The sequence below is a fragment of the Pelophylax lessonae genome, assembly GCF_965119305.1.
Source record: "Pelophylax lessonae genome assembly, chromosome: 4".
Lineage (NCBI taxonomy): Eukaryota > Metazoa > Chordata > Amphibia > Anura > Ranidae > Pelophylax > Pelophylax lessonae.
Window position 1 is genome coordinate 100,553,118 of NC_138771.1, and position 20,577 is coordinate 100,573,694.

At 40.5% G+C, this 20,577-nt stretch overlaps 1 protein-coding gene across 2 annotated transcripts in view; it reads left to right on the plus strand.

The window, feature by feature from the left end:
* Positions 1–20,577, plus strand: part of CGNL1 (cingulin like 1) — a 191,895-nt gene that overhangs the window by 48,184 nt on the left and 123,134 nt on the right. For both annotated transcript variants that reach the window (XM_082254053.1, XM_082254054.1), the window contains exons 2-3: positions 7,137–8,699; positions 19,249–19,343. In XM_082254053.1, coding sequence (XP_082110179.1) covers positions 7,146–8,699; positions 19,249–19,343 — 1,649 coding nt within the window. In that variant the 5' untranslated portion in view covers positions 7,137–7,145. The remainder of the gene's footprint in view (positions 1–7,136; positions 8,700–19,248; positions 19,344–20,577) is intronic.

Here is a 20,577-nt window from a genome sequence, read left to right on the forward strand (position 1 = left end):
ACCTCTATAGTACCAACCAGTAAAATTGTGTCTTCATCCAGATATCAAAGGAAACATCTCCTGAGGTAGTTTGTCATGAGCAAAACCTAACATTTACCCTTAAAATGAGGATAAAGGTCCAACTGTAGGGCCAACAATGCACCAGAAAATAAAAAATAAAAATGTAAGATATAAAGAGAGAGAAAAGAGGAAGGAGAATAAGAAACAGGAAGAGGAGAAATCAAGGAAAGAGAAAGAAGAGAGTGAGAGCCCATCCGTCCAGAATCCCATCCAGCCATCCAAACGGTGTCAGCCTCAGGTGTCCGGGACCTGAAGATAAGAGAGCCAGGGGGTCCATATGTTTTTAAATAGGGATTGTTTGTTCCACAGAACACCGACTAGTTTTTAATGTAACATGATCCAGGTAATGATCGTAGTTTTATATGATCCAGGTAAGCTTTCGCTTCATGAGGGCCGAGATGGGTAATCTCAAGTGAAGCTAAGTGTTATTGAATACGATGAAAAAGTATTATAGATGAGCCAGTGAATTTTCCAGCAGCCTATAGTTTCAATAAATAAAGGGAAAATTACTCAAACACTCTCTAGGGACCTCATAGTAACCTTTTAAGTATTTTCACCTTTAACTCTAATCACTCCACAATGTCTTGGAATGCCCCTTTAATTGGTAATAGTTGCGACAGTATAAAATTAGGCACAGCCAAGCTCCCACTGGATTAGTAATGAGATCTACAAATATCCAAGAGAGATAGTAAAGACCACAGGTATAATAGTGCCAAACCATAAAAGTAAAGCGTGTGCCATTAAAAAATATCTCACCTTCTAGCTCCTGATGTTCACATGCCACCATGACAGGGAAAACACGTGGAGAAGAATCCTTATATACCCCAACGTGCACCCCACCCACCCTGCATGTGAAAGGTGGTGCCACATAGGCTGTCAAACCCCACCCCTGTGAGGGCAGCAAGTAAGGGCAACCAAAGCCAATCGAGGGGACCCGGCAACCTGGTCCAATCGAGTAGAACCATCAACACTGCATCTCACCCATAAGGAGAAGTGGGTTGTGTGTGTGGGTAACATACTGTATGCCTGCCCACGATACTCAAGCAGATGACCTGTACTGCCATGTTGAAGGAGACCAAAGAAGTACACAGTCTGAATATCCATAAATTGACAACATTGAGCAACATATATTCTCGGGCATTTACTACTGGTTCTTTTTCCTACGAAAACATTAACCATGCCTGGAATGTATCTTTAAAGCTTACACAGGGCAATATACCTTTTTCCCACATGGCAGTGTTTCATCTCGTGATTGGCTGCTTAGGTGCCATTTGCTCTTTAGTGATAGAAAGGGGAGAAGGATACATGCTCCCTAATACCTGGAAGTACTGGGTATTTCACTTAACTCCATAATAATTTAACATAACCTATAAAGAATTCCGGTTACTTTGCACTGGATGGTCAAAAGGACAGGTTGACTGTAACCTAACAAAACATTAACATTCACAAATAAATATTTCTTTATAAAGTTGTCATATGTTTTAAACAATAATTTCCCTGTTTCAGCTGATTCAGGCAATAATGAAGAAAAGTACAGTTCAGGGAAAGCGGCAGCACTGAATAGCATCCATTATGTATAACTCAACTCTTAGATTGTAAGCTCTAACAAGCAGGGCCCTCTGATTCCTCTTCCTCTTATAACTGTACTGTCTGCACAAACTGTTGTCGCTATATAAACCGTGCCTAATAATATTAATAATTTAATTTTAGTAGAACTAGCCTGTGCATTGTTGGTACAGCATTTACAATAGCTCAGGTTCTTGTTCTCCTGAAATAGGGTAACCTGCATTGCAGCGATGGAGGTAGTGGTAGTGTCTGTGCCATGATGGTTTATAGAAATAACGGCCATTCCGCCATATAAAATGCACTAGTCAGTTCACTTCAAACAGCATAGTTTTGACTGTTCATGCACATCTAAAAACTTGGACATTGAGTTGTAATTTCATGAGCAAAGCATGCTATTTGTTGGGAGTGAAACCATGCTTTGCCTCTCAATTAAATTCTTTTGCTTGGTGAGTTATTATTTGAACACATAATCAAGATGAAAGTATGCAGACACACCCGAACATTCCATTAAATGTAGAATTTACAGGACACTATCCAGCTGGATACTAGCATTGTGAGTTTTTGTAACTTGCTTAGGTAGAACTTTTCCTCTGACAATAGAACATTTTAACTCATTTGTTTTATTCACAAATCTAACAAATTCTGGAATCTAATAATTTCTATTTGCAGTTATGATAATATAAATTTTTATATTAAACGTTTACTGGAGATATTTTTTACAGGATTAAGCTATTGGTTTTCTGCATATGAGAGCTTGATATGCGCCCTTTTTTTTTTTAATAAACTGTAAATATGCTGATTGAGCATTCATAGAAGCAAAGAAAATACAGTAACCCATAGGTTCTAAACCCGCGCAAATCAATAACCAAAAAAAAAAAAAACTACAATAAAGAGCTGCGTGTTGTAAAGTGTAAGTCTCCATTCACACTGGTACGACTTGTCAGGCGACTTGGTCAGCCTGGCAAGTCACGCACCGTCGCGTCCCATAGTGTAGTACAGGACCGGTTCTAATAGGAGCGACACAAGTCGCTCCGACTTAGAAAAAGGGTCCTGTACTACTTCGGGGCGACCTGGAGCGACTTGCTTAGACATTTATTTTATGAAGTCCGTGCAAGTCGCGCCGAAGTCGCGCTGCATGCGACTTCACAGGTCGCCCGAAGTCGGATCCGACCTAGTGTGAATGGAGTCTTAAAGTATTGTTTTCACAGTTCATAGAAACACCTTATATTTTTAGGTGAACTTAACATTAAATAAATAAATTCTCATCAGCAAAAGTGATATTGTCATAAATATCACCCAACCTTCTGAAATAAAACTCCTTTTAGCAGGGGGTATAGAGGTAAAGGACACATCCCTGCCACAGCCCCAGTTACACAGACCACAAAGTCCTAATCACAGAAAATGATTGGCTAATCCACATAAGGGCTTTTTGACCTCTATTTTTCCTTTTTATTAGCTTTTCAAATGCAATAAAAGAGTAATAGTAATAGAGGTTGGATAAAAACTTTAGTTCACCATAACACTTTTGGTAGTAAGATAGTACATTTTGTATAGCGATGTATACACATCATTGCAAAAAGAGACAACTGAGGTTGCAAGAGGGACTTTGGATTTGGTCTCAGAGTTGCAGTCCCTCCAGATGAAGGACAGCTGGGAGCTATGCTATCATATTCTTTTGAGATTTTTACATTCGGATTGAGAGTAGAAAGTATGCTGAGAGTTGTTTTTATTTTGTTTCCCACTTCATATGTATTAATAGAGGAACTCATGATGTGATGAAATGTACTAAGAATTTTCGTTCGAAAATCAAATGTATAGCCAGCTTTAACCACTTCTGGATCGGAAGATTTTCCCCCTTAATGACTAGGCCAGTTTTTGTGATTCGGCACTGCGTTAATTTAACAGACAATTTCGCAGTCGTGCGACACTGTACCCAAATAAAATTGATGTCCTTTTTTTCCCCCACAAATAGAGCTTTCTTTTGGTGGTATTTGATCACCTGTGCGGTTTTTTTTTTTTTTTTTTTTTTGCAATTCTGAAATAAAAAACAATATTTTTTACTTTCTGCTTATAACATTCCCAAAAAATAAATAAAAAAATAAAAAAATCAAAAAAATTAAAAATCTAATTTTATTCATAATTTTAGGCCAATTTGTATTCTGCTACATATTTTTGGTAAAAAAAAATCCCAATAAGCGTATTTTGAATGGTTTGCGCAAAAGTTATCATTTCTACAAACTAGGGGAAAGATTTATATAATTTTTGATTATTTTTTTAACTAGTAATGGCAGCGATCAGCGATTTTTAGAGGGACTGCCACATTGCGGCTGACAGATCGGACCATTAACTGACATTTTTGACACTTTTGGGGGGGACCAGTGACATTACTACAGTAATTAGTGCTAAAAATATGCACTGTTACTGTAAAAATAACACTGCCAGGGAAGGGGTTAACCCAGGGGCGATCAAAGAGTTAAATGTAAGCCTAGGGGGTGTTTTCTAACTGTGGAGGGGGTGGACTTGTGAAATCAACATTTTGTTCCTAAATAGGAGGAACATAGGAGCTCTGTATTGATTCTGGGGAGAACAACAGTCTGCTGTGTTTACAACAGCAGATCGCTGCTCTCTCTTCACGGGGAGCGATCATGGGTGCCTGGCGGCCCTGTGGATCGGCGTCCCCGCTCCCACGAACTGCCATAGACGTACGACGATGCGCGGGAACCTGCCGACTTACCGCTGTATAAAGGCGGCGGCTGGTCGGCAAGTGGTTAAGGTACTGTTGGAAAACCTTCAAAATATGTGTGTGTGTGTGTGTATATATATATATATATATATATATATATATATATATTATACACACAGTATCTCACAAGTGAGTACACCCCTCACATTTTTGTAAATATTTTATTATATCTTTTCATGTGACACTTGCTACAATGTAAATTAGAAATGACACTTTGCTACAATGTAAATTAGTGAGTGTACAGCTTGTAAAACAGTGTAATTTTGCTGTCCCTTCAAAATATCTCAACACACAGCCATTAATGTCTTAGGCCCCGTTCACATAGGGGCGACGCTACTTCGCACCGCGACCTCAGCGCGCCGCGACCTGGGAGCGGCCGCCACGGACTTCATAACATTGAAGTCTATGGCGGTCGCCTCCTGGTCGCCCCAAAGAAGCTCCGGACCCTTTTTCTAAGTCGGAGCGACTTGTGTCGCTCCTATTAGAACGGGTCCGCAGCTTCCCTATGGGAGGCGACCTACGGCGACCTGTCAGGCGACCAGGTCGCCTCACAGGTCGCCTTAGTGTGAACGGGGGCTTAACCTCTGGCAACAAAAGTGAGTACACCCCTAAGTAAAAATGTCCAAATTGGGCCCAAAGTGTCAATATTTTGTGTGACCATCATTATTTTCCAGCACTGCCTTAACCCTCTTGGGCATGAAGTTCACCCGAGCTTCACAGGTTGACACTGGAGTCCTCTTCCACTCCTCCATGATGACATCACAGAGCTGGTGGATGTTAGAGACCTTGTGCTCCTCCACCTTCTGTTTGAGGATGCCCCACAGATGCTCAATAGGGTTTAGGTCTGGAGAAATGCTTGGCCAGTCCATCACCTTTACCCTCACCTTCTTTAGCAAGGCAATGTTTGTCTTGGAGGTGTGTTTGGGGTCGTTATCATGTTGGAATACTTCTCTACGGCCCAGTCCCCCAAGGGAGGGGATCATGCTCTGCTTCAGTATGTCACAGTAACTACTAACAGCATCGGGTAGCCGTCAAACAGTAGTCTCGTGTATAAAATCAACAATGGGAGAACTATTGACAGGAATAGAGGATATATTACAAACATTTAGAACTTTCTATAGCTCATTTTATGCGGCTATACCACAATATGAACCTGAAGAGTTGAGCAGTGTCCTACACATACTACATTTCCCCAAGTTGCTAGAGGAAGATAGAGAATCTCTGGAGGTAGAGTTGGGGGAGGGTGAGTTAGCTACAGCGCTGGGTTTACTACCAAGTGATAAGGCTCCAGGCCCCGACGGTCTGCCAGTAGAGTGGTATAGGCACGATGCGGTATCTTTAATACCAAAGCTGCAGGGGTTGCTTATGGACTGCTTTCGGGGGGGGGGGGGGGGGTTTACCCGATTCTATGTACGAAGCACATATTGTGCTAGTAGCCAAGAAGGATAAGGATCCCGCACTCTGCACCTCTTATAGACCCATCTCATTACTCAATGCTGATGCTAAAGTTCTAGCTCTTGGTTTTAGACTGATGAAGGTTATTCATCAGTTGGTCTCTTCTGATCAGACAGGTTTTATGCCAAAAAAAACTACGGTTATAAATTTCAGAAGAATATTTACACATACCCAGCTGGGACCAAATATCTCCAGTGGTGGTGTATTGTTTTTTTTAGATATTGAAAAGGCATTCGACTCTATAGACTGGAGGTATATGGGAGCGGTATTAGGAATTTGGGTTTGGGCCTAAATTTAGGAAATGGATTGATATTTTATATAAGTGTCCTACAGTAGCGATAAAATTAAATGGGATGCTTTCAGAACGGTTCCCTGTAGAGAGGGGAACACGGCAGGGCTGCCCGCTATCCCCGGGTCTCTTTTCTTTAATGATAGAACCGCTGGCGATGGTTTTGAGGAACTCGACGGAGATACAGGGGATTCAAGTAGGAAATCTATCAGAGAAAATTGCATTATACGCGGACGATGTGGATTCCTAAATATATTTAAAAAAAAATTGATTGCCTAATTAATAATTTTCTGTGGCAGGGGCGAAATCCTAGAATAAAGCTACAAATGCATAAACAGCCGTATAAAAGAGAAGGGTTGGCGGTTCCAGATTTTATATATAAATATATATACTGTGTATATATATATATATATATATATATATATATATATATATATATATATATATATATATAAATATCCTAGCATACTTTAATTTGAAATTATATCCAACTGGTATGCTGCTGTTTACTGTTCGGTTAAGTAATCCCACCCTACATATTGATCATATATAGGATTCCATTATTAATTGAGCAAGAAACTATACTGCTTAGATGCTGAGCCATGTTTCACCCCTGTTTGTATCCCTGGTGTAAGACTTGGATTGCTTGTGGAAATAGGCTCTAATACCCATAGATGAATGTAATGGATTTTCATTTAATTTCCCAGAGGATCCATTGTCTGGAATTTTGGGTCCACTGGGATCTCTTAAACTTTCCTGTTCCCGTACATTAACAACTTTTAACCTTAGGAAAACATTTAAAAGAAGCACTAACCTTCTTGAACTGCAATAAAATTATTAGGCTAGTTTTTATTTAGTTATGCCACATCATTTTATTTTTATTATTTTGGGGAGGGGGGGTCTTATAAATTATATTATGGGTTACAGTCTACCACCTCAGAGATAATCATTTCTGTTTTCTTATAGCAGACAGCAAAATAAATTTCTAATTTGTCAATGTCGTTTTTCTGCAGCTGGAGTCAGTAGACTACAATGGATTCACGTTATGATGGACTAAAATACAAGCAAGACTCTGGTGTTATTATTCGGCGCAATGAAGAAAATACACGGAGGACAAGGAATAATATAAAGGAAGGTTCTTATGGTGTTAGCATCAGGGTCCAGGGAATAGATGGGCATCCATTCATTGTATTAAATAATAAAGAAGGATATTCATCACGTAATATTCCCCCACCTGAAAAGGAACATTTATCGCAAGACAGATCGTTACTGAATTTAAAGGGCAGTCAAAATTCTTTAAGGACAGATGACAAGGATTTTCCAGAAAATCCATACAAGTCATACAAATCCTCAAATAATAGTAACTATCTCCACTCCAAGAATAGCACCTCAGAATGCAAAGATGGAACCTTAAAAACAAGCATGTTGAATTTCCAAAGACATCCTGAGCTTCTGAAACCATATAATCCAAATGAAAACTCCATGAGCATAGACAAATACAATTCATCTAAAAATGACTCTGGTTTGTTGACTACAGAAGAGCAAAGTAAGAAAGATTCCAAGCCTTTTATGTTTCTACCTAAAGATGTTACTTCTAAAAATGTACGCAGTAAGTCAGCTGATATAGTTGAACAAAATGGTAAAGATGCATCTTCCATGCAAGAAGACCAAACCAAGTCACCGACAGACAATACAAGTATACTGAGTAGTACAAGTGATAACAATACTTCAGAGTCTTTCTCTTCCAGTAATGGATCTCCATATAGTACAAGCTCTACTATTACTGCCGAGTCTAGGAGAACAAGGCCTGATGTCCTTCAGTTTAAAAGACAAGATTCAGGTCAGGCTGTTGATGGACTTCGTTCACGTAGATCATCCTGTTCTTCAGCAACCGCAACATCATCTCAGTCCTTACAAAAGTTGTGGCTTGAAGAGCAAGAGGATGCTCTTTATGCTGATAATGTGAACCGCCATGAAAATCGGAGGTATATTCCTTTTGTACCTGGAACAGGTCGCGATATTGATACTGGGTGTATTCCTGGAGTAGATGAGTTGATTGAAAAGTTTGATGTGAGTGTCCCTGTGCAAAGAAGAGGTAGGTCTGCCAAACGGAATAGGATAAATGCAGAGGATAGAAAGCGGGCTAGAAGTGTTGACAGTGCTCTACCATTTGGTTTACAAGGCAATACGGCTTACTTAAATGAGTTCAGTAGAAACTTAGGCAAGTCAAATGAACACTTATTACGGCCATCCCAGGTCTGCCAGCAGAAAGCACATATCCAGAACTATAAACTGCCCTTTAAAAGGCAAAATACAACTGGAAGCCTTGTCAGCCAAGCCTCACCCACAGACAAGGTCCAGCAGCAAATCTATAGTTCTTTGCCTTACTACAATGAAACCAAGAATAGCAGGTTAACCTCGTTCAGTGAGACTGACTCGGCCATGCTACCAAGGCAAAACAAGAGAAATGGAGACATTCAAACCATGACCTCCTCATTAAAACTGTCAAATTACAGCATTGCCCCATCGGAAGAGGCAAAAAGAAGAGTTTCTGCAAATACACACAGTTCAGGTCAAGGTGCACAGGTTAGTTCAAATATTTACATTTAATGGATAATGTATTTTAAATACATTGATTTAAGTTTTAGTCCTTTGTGTTAAAAAAAATACATTAATCTTGTTCATAGCATGCAAAATATGAAAAAAAAAAATACCTTTCAAAACAAACTTGAGTTACTGCAAAGTAAATTGAAGACCAAAATTTAAATATGCTATACCTATGTTTTGTGCAACAATTGTGATGCCTACTGTAGTGGAAGTCGTGATTTCAGACAGCTAGATCCTTACAGATAGGATGCTATGTTGGCTCCCCATTTTAAGAAGTTGTGCTTGCTGTAATTGGGGCAATTTTTGTTGTTAAGTTTACTGTAAAATAACTGGGTGTGAGCAGCTTATAAGAGCTCTAAACTGTTGACAAGCTGACAAATGGTACAATTCCTTTGAAATACAGTGCCTTGAAAAAGTATTCACACCCCTTGAAATTTTCCACATTTTGTTATGTTACAACCAAAAACCTAAATGTATTTTATTGTGATGTTTTGTTATAGACCAACAGAAAGTGGCACCTAATTGTGAAGTGGAAGGAACATGATAAATGGTTTAAAACATTTTTTACAAATAAATATGTGATAAGTGTGGCGTCCATTTGTATTCAGTCCCCCTGAGTCAGTACTTTGTAGAACCACCTCTCGCTGCAATTACAGCTGCAAGTCTTTTTGGGGATGTCTCTACCTGCTTTGCACATTTTCAAATCTTGGGATATCTTTTTATAAGCTATCCCTGCTTTAAACTTCTCCACAACCTTATCCCTGACCTGTCTTGAGTGTTCCTTGGCCTTAATGATGCTGTTTGTTTACTAAGGTTCTCTAACAAACCTCTAAGGCCCCTTTCACACATGCGGTCCGTTTGTCCATTTTTCATCCATCCGTTGATGGATGAAAAACGGACATCAATGCATCTCTATGTAAAAACGGATGACAACGGATGATCATCAGTTAACATCCGTTTTCATCCGCTTCCGTCAATGTCCGTTTTTTGGAACGGATGAATGCCCTATTTTTCATCCGTCAAAATAACGGATCGGATGAAAAACAGGTGTAAATTGACAAACGGACAAAAAACGGATGAAAGTGAACGAAAAACGGATGAAAACGGACGAAAAACGGATGAAAAATGGATGAAAACGGACGAAAAACGGATGATAAACGGATGGAAAACTGATACATTTTGACGTGACTGAACTGATGAACTAAACGGACTGTATGTGTGAAAGGGGCCTACGAGCTTCACAGTACAGCTGTATTTATACTGAGAGTAAATTACACACAGGCGGACTCCATTTACTAATTAGGTGACTTCTGAAGGCAGTTGGTTCCACTAGATTTTAGTTAAGGGCATTAGAGTAAAGGGGGCTGAATACAAATGCACGTCACACTTTTTAGATATATATTTGTAAAAAAACTTTGAAAACCATTTATCATTATACTTCCACTTCACAATTATGTGCCACTTTATGTTGGTCTATCACATAAAATCCCAATAAAATACATTTACCTTTTTGGTTGTAACATAACAATATGTGGAACATTTCATGGGGTATGAATACTTTTTCAAGACATTGTATACTACAGATCTAATTCAGTATCATAGGCACATGAATATTGGCTAAAAAAAAAATGAAAATATATACTATTAGAGAGAAAAAAGCACCAAGAAGAACCTCTCCATATTGGAAATACCCTTCCGCATTATCTCCATCATGGTAGAAAAAAAGCTAATTTTGGATATATGTGTTTTATTTCTACCAGTATACCTGCTATACATTTATTTTACTGAAAGCCTCTTCCTGAATCAGTCATACTGCACACTGGAAAAACGTTTCCCTGTCTCATTGGAGTAAAGTGAGAACAAAACACAAGGACAAGGTGGCTCTGGTCCAGCAGCTGAAGCTTGGCACCTAACAGGCAATAACATCATGAGCCACACAGTGCCCTTTTCACAATGAACTTTGATAAACTTGGCTGTTATAGAAATCCTGAGTTACTGCTGTGACCCCAATCATTTTAATAAATGCCCTGTCAATCTTGTTAATCACCTAAACTATACCCTATAATGGGCTATAACAGGCCAGCTAGGCAACTTGCATTTTATTTTATTTTTTGGCAGATTGTAGAACATTGAATCCTACCTCTTTACCAAGATTAAAATGTATAATTTGGATTTAAACTGGATGCATCCATAATTTTGGCATGCATCCATAAAAAATACCATAAAAGCATGCCTGCCACTAGATCCAAATATAGCCAATAAATTCAATATTGAAATTGGGGTAAAAAAGCTTATCTGAATACTAACTGTAGTTAAAGTAATAAATCCCATACCAGCAGCATCAGTTCAAGAAAGCATGTGACATCTGCAGTTCTAGTTTCAAGAGGCTTTGCTCTGTTCTCATCTGAGAGCAGGCTGCAGAGAAATATATAATAATAATACCTAAAGGAAAAGGAAATAAAGGGGAAAAAAAAGCCTGAATGAATGTAGCCACCAAAAAACTGGAGATCTGCTCTATATAAGATTTCTGTTTTTGGGTGTAGATGCACTTCATAGGGAACCTGTCATTTTGTGCAACCCATTAGCACTAGGCTTGAAAAAAAAAAAAAAAGCTACCAAAAGCAAACAAATATAAATTTGGGTGAACACTTTTTGAATCCATTATTCAATCGGGCACATCTCTTTTGGCCACTGAAGCTCTTGCATTATGTTTTGGGGCGATAGGGGTATAAAGACTTCTAAGAGAGCAAAACTGAGGACTCTGGGTAGCATACTGTATGTGCAGAGTTTTATAGCTCCACGTAAAAGGAATTCTTGCATTATACCTTTAGCAGCTCTCATTGCCCTCTGCTATAGCCAAAACCTGAATGGACAGTCATCATTGAAAAATGCTGTATTCCCCAATGGCCATAAGAGTCGGTTCACACCAGGGCGACTCAAAGTCTCAAAGACTTCATCGCGGCTTGCAAACGACTTCTCATAATAGAAGTCAATACAAGTCGCTCCGACTTTGCCCAGAAGTAGTGCAGGAACCTTTTTCTAAGTCGGAGCGACTTGAGTCGCTCTAATTAGAACGGTTCCATTGCACAGAATGGAGCGTTACTTGTCAGGCAGCCAAGTCGCCTGAGAAGTCGGAGTAGTGTGAACCGGGTCTAAGTGTCCATTCACACTAGTACGACTTGTCGGGCGACTTGGTCAGCCTGACAAGTCACGCACCGTCGCATCCCATAGTGTAGTACAGGAACGGTTCTAATAGGAGCGACACAAGTCGCTCCGAATTAGAAAAAGGGTCCTGTACTACTTTGGGGCGACCTGGAGCGACTTGCATAGACATTAATTTTATGAAGTCCGTGCAAGTCGTGCCGAAGTCGCGGTGCACGCGACTTCACAGGTCGCCCCCAAAGTTGTGCCGCTTCAGTGTGAACCGGCACTTAAGGATATATTTTTGTGTGTGTTTACCAAATGTTGTTACAAACCCATCCTATGAAGAGCAGAGCTGGGGAAAGCACCCAGTAGGTCCCAGCCAGTACAGACTACCTGCAGAAAACCTCAGGAGGGGCGAAGACAAGACCAGTCACCATGCATAAGGAGAGAAAGCAGAACTGACTGATCTTTATTACAGGAAAGCAGCTGCACAGTGTCAGGATGTATTATTTATTTCTTGGGGGTACTTATATAGCGCTGTCAATTTACACAACTCACATTCATACATCCAAATACTAGGGCCAATTTAGACAGGAGACAACTAACCTTCCTAGCGGTATTCCCGAGCGTGACTCGGGGTTAGATTTTAGAGCCAAAAGCGGTAACCCCGAGCCACACTCGGGGTACCGCTAGGAAGATCGCTGGATCCTGGAAGAGGTTTTACTTACCTTTTCTCCGGGATCCAGCGAAGAATGCGGGCGGTATGCGGCGGCGGAGCTTCCTCCCGATCGTCTGCGAGCCCCGGCTTCCGTCTCCGGCGACGTGACGTCCGCCGAGGGGTGGAACCGGCGGCAAATTCAAATGTAAAACACACCAAACACACTGATACCATTCAAAATAAAATAAAATCACATTACATTGCCCCCCAGTGCCCTTTCCTGCAGTTTTACTGTACTTTTTATGTAAATATATGTATGTATATATATATATATATATATATATATATATATATATATATATATATATACAGTATATATATATATATATATATATATATATATATATATATATATATATATATACAGTGTGTGTGTATATATATATATATATATATATACATATACACATATATATATAAATATATATATATATATATATATATATATATATACGTAGTTCTTGTGAATGAGCAGCCCAAACCAACTGTATACATTATATATATATATATATATATATATATATATTCGTATATATATATATATATGTATACATAATATATGTATACATATATGTATATATATATATATAATATATATAATAAATGTATACAGTTGGTTTGGGCTGCTCATTCACAAGAATTACATGCAAAATAATGGTACCGCTTTCAGCACCTAAAATCATACCGCCAGGGAGGTTAACCTAGCAGCATGTCTGTGGGAGGAAACCCATGCAGGCACAGGGAGAACATGCAAACTCTGTGCAGGTAGCGCCGCGGTTGGGATTTGAACCAACAACCCTGGTGCTGCTAGGTGTAAGCGCTAACCACTGTGCTGCCCCATATTACTGCACAAGTCTGGAAAGAATACACGCACGCCAAGATTCAAGTAAGAATACACGTCACTTGTATCTAGGCAATATTTGTTTATCATGGAGTTCAGCTTCAAAGAGTTCTAACCCATCACTGTACACTCAACACATGTGATAAATAATAGTCCTCTGGAGCTGTATTACTAATCCTACACCACCCTCCTGACTATCAGTTCAGTACATATGTACACATCAGGGTGGGAAATGACTGCAGTCTGAAGGCACTTCCTGACAATGGGAAAGACCCTTCTCCACCCATTACAATGAATTCAGCCTGATAGTCCTGCAGCTATGGAATGAGTTAAATGTATCTTTCATTACTTGGCCTCAATATGCGACTGCAAAGATAAAGCTATAAGAGGAAGACTGATTCCATTCCTGTGGAGAAGCCAGGAGGGCTACGCTAATGGAAATCGGCACATAATGGAGAATAATCCACAGGGTTCTATGTATATCTGCAGTTGAACTATCTAATGAAAGTCAATCTTCCCTCTGCAAAAAACATTGATTGATTTTGTAATTAGTGTAGTGTGCAGAAGAAGTGTTTGAATACATGGATTAATCATTGATTGACTATTTTTTTTACAAGGGAAAGGTGCAATGTTAGGTTTAGGATGGGAAATACATCCCATAACATATATATAGCCTTCTTCAGTAAATCGTTTTTACTCTTTAAAGCTGTAGTAAACTCTGTAAAAAAAAAAAAAAAAGTTTCCACCTGCAAGGCAATATTATAATGTGCTTGTTTGCACTGCATACTAGCACATTATGAAAGACTTACCTTAAAACAAAGCCCTCCAGCTGCATGCTGTCAGAGGCTTTCATCTTCACCCAGGCTTCCTTCCAGGAATGGGGAGTCCAGGCGTCTGATTGGATGAGCCTCGATGACGCCACTCTCTCGGAAGTCTCAGCTGCGGCACACAGCTCTGAAGGAATGGCACGGGTATGCCATTCTTTCAGAGTGCATGCGTCGGTGATGTCACCGGCTGCTGCTCGCATGTTTACGGGATATTCATTTTACCAACAGGTGAGATTTATTATAAGCTTACCTGTAGATAAAAATAAAATTCCAGGGTTTACTAATACTTTAAGGGTTACTTTTTTACAACCCAACCGCAAAAAAATATATATTGCAGATGTTTTTTCCTAAGGTCCTTCCAGGAAGTAATGGAGACATTTTTTCATAGAGCCAGCTGGACAGTGAGGTAACGGGTGTGAAGATAAATAAAAAGATGTTTTATTTCTGCAAAATAAGTATAATAATGGTATATTGGTACTAGTGATCTTTGTTGCCGATACCGATATTTTGGTCAATGCATATCGGTATTGGCCGATATTTTTATACATTTAAAAACATTTTTTTTTTACTTGACAGGTACTCTTGTGGAGGGATCTGGGGGTCTAAAAGACCCCAAACCCCTCCTCTGCACTTAAAAGCATTCAAAATGCCAAGTTTGGCTGTTTTGAATGCTGTCATTTTTTTTAATCTGGCGCCAGACATTACCCGGAAGTGATGTCATGACACAGGACGGGAAACCCGGGCGAGCCGCGGAAGGCGGTGGAAGGGGGGGACATCCTCAGCCGCATCGGTTGTCAGTACAAGACAGCCGACCGTCGGCTAGGGATGCCGGTACCAGGGTGATGCCTCTAGCTGCAGGCATCACTCCGGTACAAGCACTTTCCCGAAATATCGGCAATATCGGTCACCTTGGTGGCCGATTCCGATATATCGGGGAAAGTGCAAATCGGCTCTCGATATATCGGCTTTGCTGATAATCGGCCGTTCTCTAATTGGTACATAGAAGACCTGGAATTTTTGGAAAAAAGTGAACTTATTAAATCCACTCCCATTTTTTTCACAGCTGGAGATCTCCAATCCAGGATCATGGGCCCCTAACAACTTGCCAACCGGCTGCCATAGTTTTACTGTGGCAGGTCGGCCCTCTTACGTGAAACAACGTACCTGTACGTCGCATTGTGTAGCAGGTAGTGGGGGCACGTGCACGCACTGATTGGCTAGAGGGGGAGCCAAGCAGTGGGTCCAGCGGATCGCATCCGCCGGGCACCCGCAATCGCTCCCCATGGAGACAGAACAGTGGTCTGCCGATATATAAACAAGGTCTGTCAGTGATGAACACTGGTATCCTGTGTTCCTCCTATTTAGGAACGCAGGTCTCTGTGTTCATCCAGTGAGTACATCCCCCCACAGTTAGAAAGCACCCCCTAGGCTCACATTTAACCCTTTGATTGTCCCTGGTGTTAACCCCTTCCCTGCCAGTGTTATTAGCACAGTAACAGTGCATATTTTAGCACCGATTACTGTAGTAATGTCGCTGGTGCCCCCAAAAGTGTCAGTTATGGATCCGATCTGTCCGCCGCAATGTCACCGTCACGCTAAAAATCGCTGATCGTCGTCATTACTAGTAAAAAACGTAAAAAAAAAAAAAAAAAAAATTATATAAATCTTCCCCCTAGTTTGTAGGAGCGATAACTTTTGCGCAAACCAATCAATATACACTTATTGGTATTTTTTATTTTTTTTACCAAAAATATGTAGCAGAATACATATTGGCCTAAATTGATGAAAAAATTGGATTTTTTAATTTTTTTGGGAATGTTTTATAGCATAAATTAAAAAAAGAAAAAAAAAATATATATATATATATATATATTTTGTTTATAGTGCAAAAAATAAACCACAGATGGGATCAAATACCACTAAAAGAAAGGTTTATTTGTGGAAGGAAAAAGGATATCAATTTCATTTGGGTACAGCGTAACACGACCGCCCAATTGTCAGTTAAATTAACGCAGTGCTGTATCGCAAAAAATGCCCTGGTCATTAAGGAGATAAGTCCTTCTGGTCCTTACGTGGTTCATAACCCCAAAAAAGCTCAAAATTCTTATAGACAAAGAGGAATACGACAAAATCTACCCTTGCACTAAAACCCCTACATTGCAAGGATTAAATGCTCCTATATCTAGAGGGAACAGTAACAAGCAGTATTTAATGCTTAGTCCCTGCTTCTCATGTCATTCTTTGCATCATATAGGAGTAATTAACCCTGCATTGTACATGGAGGAGGCGAAACGTTTTGGATTAGGTCACTGGTGATGTAATCAAAAGCAGGTGAGTCTCACTTTGAGGGCGCATATGCTGCAATATCCACCAGAACTCCAGTGCTGGGTGTCTGACTGGGCCTGACTATAGTCGCAGTGGCCTGAAGTGAAGCAGCAAGACTTACCGCTTTCAAACATTAAGCCCTGGTTCACACGTACGCGATGCTGGAAACGCTGTGAATCCTTTGGGATTCCCGCACTTCATTGCAATCGCGTGCCGTCCATGCGATCTGCGGGCGTCAATGTTATCCCAAAACAGAATGGAAAATGCAGTGCGATGGCCAGAATCACATTGTGTGGGTGTGAACAAAAGCGTCCTGCGCCATTTTGGTGCGGATGCAATTTCAGCCATACAATATGTATGGCTGAAATCGCACAGCATAGGCATCACATGTGATGTGCACAGGAATGCGGTGCAAATCACATGCGGTGTCTTCATCACACAAGTTTGAACCCAGGCTAACTCCCACAGTATTGACAGGTAATATCCAGCACCTAGTACTTAGGAATTGTTACTACTGCTGAGCGATTCTTTAAATACCTGAGGCAGATGAGGTAGGTCTGTTAAACTATTTATGCTGTCTGGATTGCGTCTGTAGAGTGTGGCCCATTGTTATCAATTACCCATTTACTGTGTACAAAACATTCTGATCTGGGGACACATTGTTATGCTGAAAGTCAGGTACCCGATCTGCTATTATTATTGCAAAGTGCGGTCTATTGTGGCTAAATCGTTTATTTCCATGCAAGTGTCCTTATTTGATGATAGTTGAATAAACTGTGTTTTGTGCTGCAAGGCAGTTACTGCAATTTGTGAGCGTAGTCCCTGTCCCTTTATAAAGAGGTGTGGGTGCTACTTAAAGAGGAAGTAAACCCTCCTCTGCAACTTGTACCTATAGGTAAGCCTATGATAAGGCTTACCTATAGGTACTGTAAATATCTCTTAAACTTGTACCGTACAGATATTTACCTTACATGCAGCCAGTGACATCACTGGCGCATGCGCTCTGAAGGAACGGCACCAGCCGGTTCCTTTAGAGCCCTGTGCCGTGACCGTCGACTCCCGCGCGCGTGCGAGGGAGTGACGTCACCGCGGCTCCGGCCAATCAGATGACCGAATGCCGCGATCCCAGAAGACGGGCGACTGAACATGTCGTCCGTCATAGAGGTAAGCGGGCGGCACGGTGGGGGCTCGTTCTAAGGTAAGTATTTCATAATGAGCTAGTACGAGATGCATACTAGCTCATTATGTGTTTCTCTTACAGGGTGAAAAAAAAATTTCGGTTTACAACCTCTTTAAAGGATTTATTTGACGTGTTTGATTTCTTGGTGAATTCTTCTGGGGGATTGGAGTTTTAAGTTAGCTGTTGCAGGACAGATATTTTTTCCCCTTGACTATATTTGAAGGCTAAGTTCACCTTTAAGAAAAAAAAAAACATTCATGCACATGTTTTTCAGGAGGAAAAAAAAAACAATATATATATATATATATATATATATATATATAAAACATTATTATTTTTTTTTTTTTTGCATAGGAGTGTGCAAACTATTGCACTTACAATTAGTGAATCATGGGTGCAATGTCAGACTCCTGCAGACATCTCCACCACCTCTGTATGGGCTTCCAGTTATTGAGCTGGAGAAAGTGTCAATGAACCACGAGTGCACTAATTACCATACTCATGGTCCATTAAGAACTACAAGTCCGTCTACCATTGTGAAAGATGGGACTTGTAGTTTATCCATTCACAGACTTCTGCCACGACGATTTTAAATTGGTCAATGGCTGCAGGGGAAAGAAATCTCTGCATGTGGTCATGGGTGGGGGGGCAGGGCTCTGGGAGTAGAAAGTGGGTTCTTAGGAACATGGTACACCCTATATACACTATAGCAGCCGCTAGCGATAACCGCAAATGAACCCGGCAGGCTGGTTCTACCCTAATTGATCAACCAATCCTGCTGAACCTGCAGAGATTTTAACCGTGTATGGCCGACCTTACTCCTGCAGCTGCTGCTGCAAAGTGTGTCTGCCTTTTTCTGCTGTATTGTCGTTTGTGTAAAGCTGACCATAGGTTGGTCAGAATTCGGCTGGTTCATCGGGAACTGGCTACATTTCGATTCATGTGAGGCTACTCCCACTCGATAGAAGTCAATCAGACTGGTTGTCATTTTTTCTCAAACATCTGCTGCGGTAACTGTTCTGTGTATTCGGACAGCTACTCAAAACCATAATATTTAATTTGGCTCACATTTTAAGCCCCTTTCACATAGGTTGGATCTGTTTGAATGGACTTCGCTTGTTGATCCCTGATGAGCAGGTGGATGACAGATCTGTCTCCACTCTCTGTGCAGAGACGGACCTGTCAGAGTCCCGTTCTCCTCTGTGGGGAGATTGGATGAAAACGGACAGCCTGCCTGTTTCATCCAATCTCATTTGATCATACCCGCTGGACAGATGGCGAACATATCGCCATCCGTCGGTTTTCAGCAGATCTTGTCGGATTGGATGCCAGGCGGGTCCACTGACATCTGCCTCCCAATAGAGGTCAATGGGTGGCCCAATTGGGTCCGACTGAAAAACGTGTGATCGTGTGAAAGGGGTCCTAAGCATTGGTACTCTTCCTTTTTTTGTAGTGCTTTGTTTAATAACATTATACTTTTTTCTTAATTTCAGGCAACACCAGACCTTTTGAAGGGCCAACAACAGCTAGCACAACAAACCCATGAGGAAACTGCAAAACAGATACTCTTTAATTACTTGAAAGAAGGGTTAGTATAATGATTGAATATAATAGGTTAATGTTAAAGGGTAATTGTATATGTTTGGGTTTAAAGGGATGAGCTGGCAACCCTAGATGTAACTCAGATCAAAGGACTTCAGTTTAAAACTTTAATGTTATCTCCAAGCAACCTCTCTCTGCAGTACCCCGCACTGTGCACTGGGGGCCTCCTATTCTAGCCTCTTTCACCATAGGTGGGCTGCAGCATGTGCTGTACCTCTAAAATAGCCCTTTTAACCTTCAATGTCATTGGCGGATAACAGAAAATGCCACATTTTACACTGTCAGTCAGCAAGAAGGGTCTCATTTTACACTGCGAGAGTTTGAATGCATTCAGATGTGTAGAAAACAAGAGAAGGGCGCACCGACCTAGTGCAATATCATAAAACATTTATTCGAAAATCATAAGAACCGCGTAGATGGGGCTAAAGTGTTTTAAGGGAGAACCCTTTTCGTCAGGATGGCTCTGACGAAGAGGGTTCTCCCTTGAAACGCGTTAGCACCATCTATATGGATGCCTTCAAGTCCTCTTGTCGCAATTAAGCATCCTGGTCCTGCGGTCTCTGGATAGCCGAAGGAATCCTTTGGGTTTATGCTTATATTTAGCATACTCTTGTGAGTATAATAAATGTTTTATGATATTGCACTAGGTCGGTGCGCCCTTCTCTTGTTTTCTATGCTTTCAGTTCATGTGGATACTCATCGTCCTGAGAGGGTAGCAAGACTATAGATGTCAACAATATAGTCATCATTTTCCTATTTTTCATGCAACATTACAGCGCAGAAGACATTTACTTGGCATTCAGGTGTGTGTTGGTACACAATTATTTTTTATGGTCTGTGTAATAGGAATTTTTCCCATTTCATTTATTGGATTTCAGTTCTTTTAATCAATCATGGAGGCTCAGCATCACATGTGGACTTTGCCTAGGTTGGCTTGCTGTTTCCTGAAATCTATGTACAGTCCCTCCCCTCAGCCATGATCTGCTGGCACTGCTTAGAGAAGCATAGAGATTGCGTCAAAATAAGATATGTAATGAAAGTGGGAAGGTTTTATTTACAATTTAATTTGCATAATGATGAAGGGGGGTGAATCAGGTAGGGTAAAATATAAGCAGACAGCTTTAAAGTGGTCCTTGCATAATAATTTAACTTCTGGAATACCCTTAACTCTATTGAAGCTGCTTCCTATGGGGGCAGTCGTGGAGGCTCGATCGTAGACT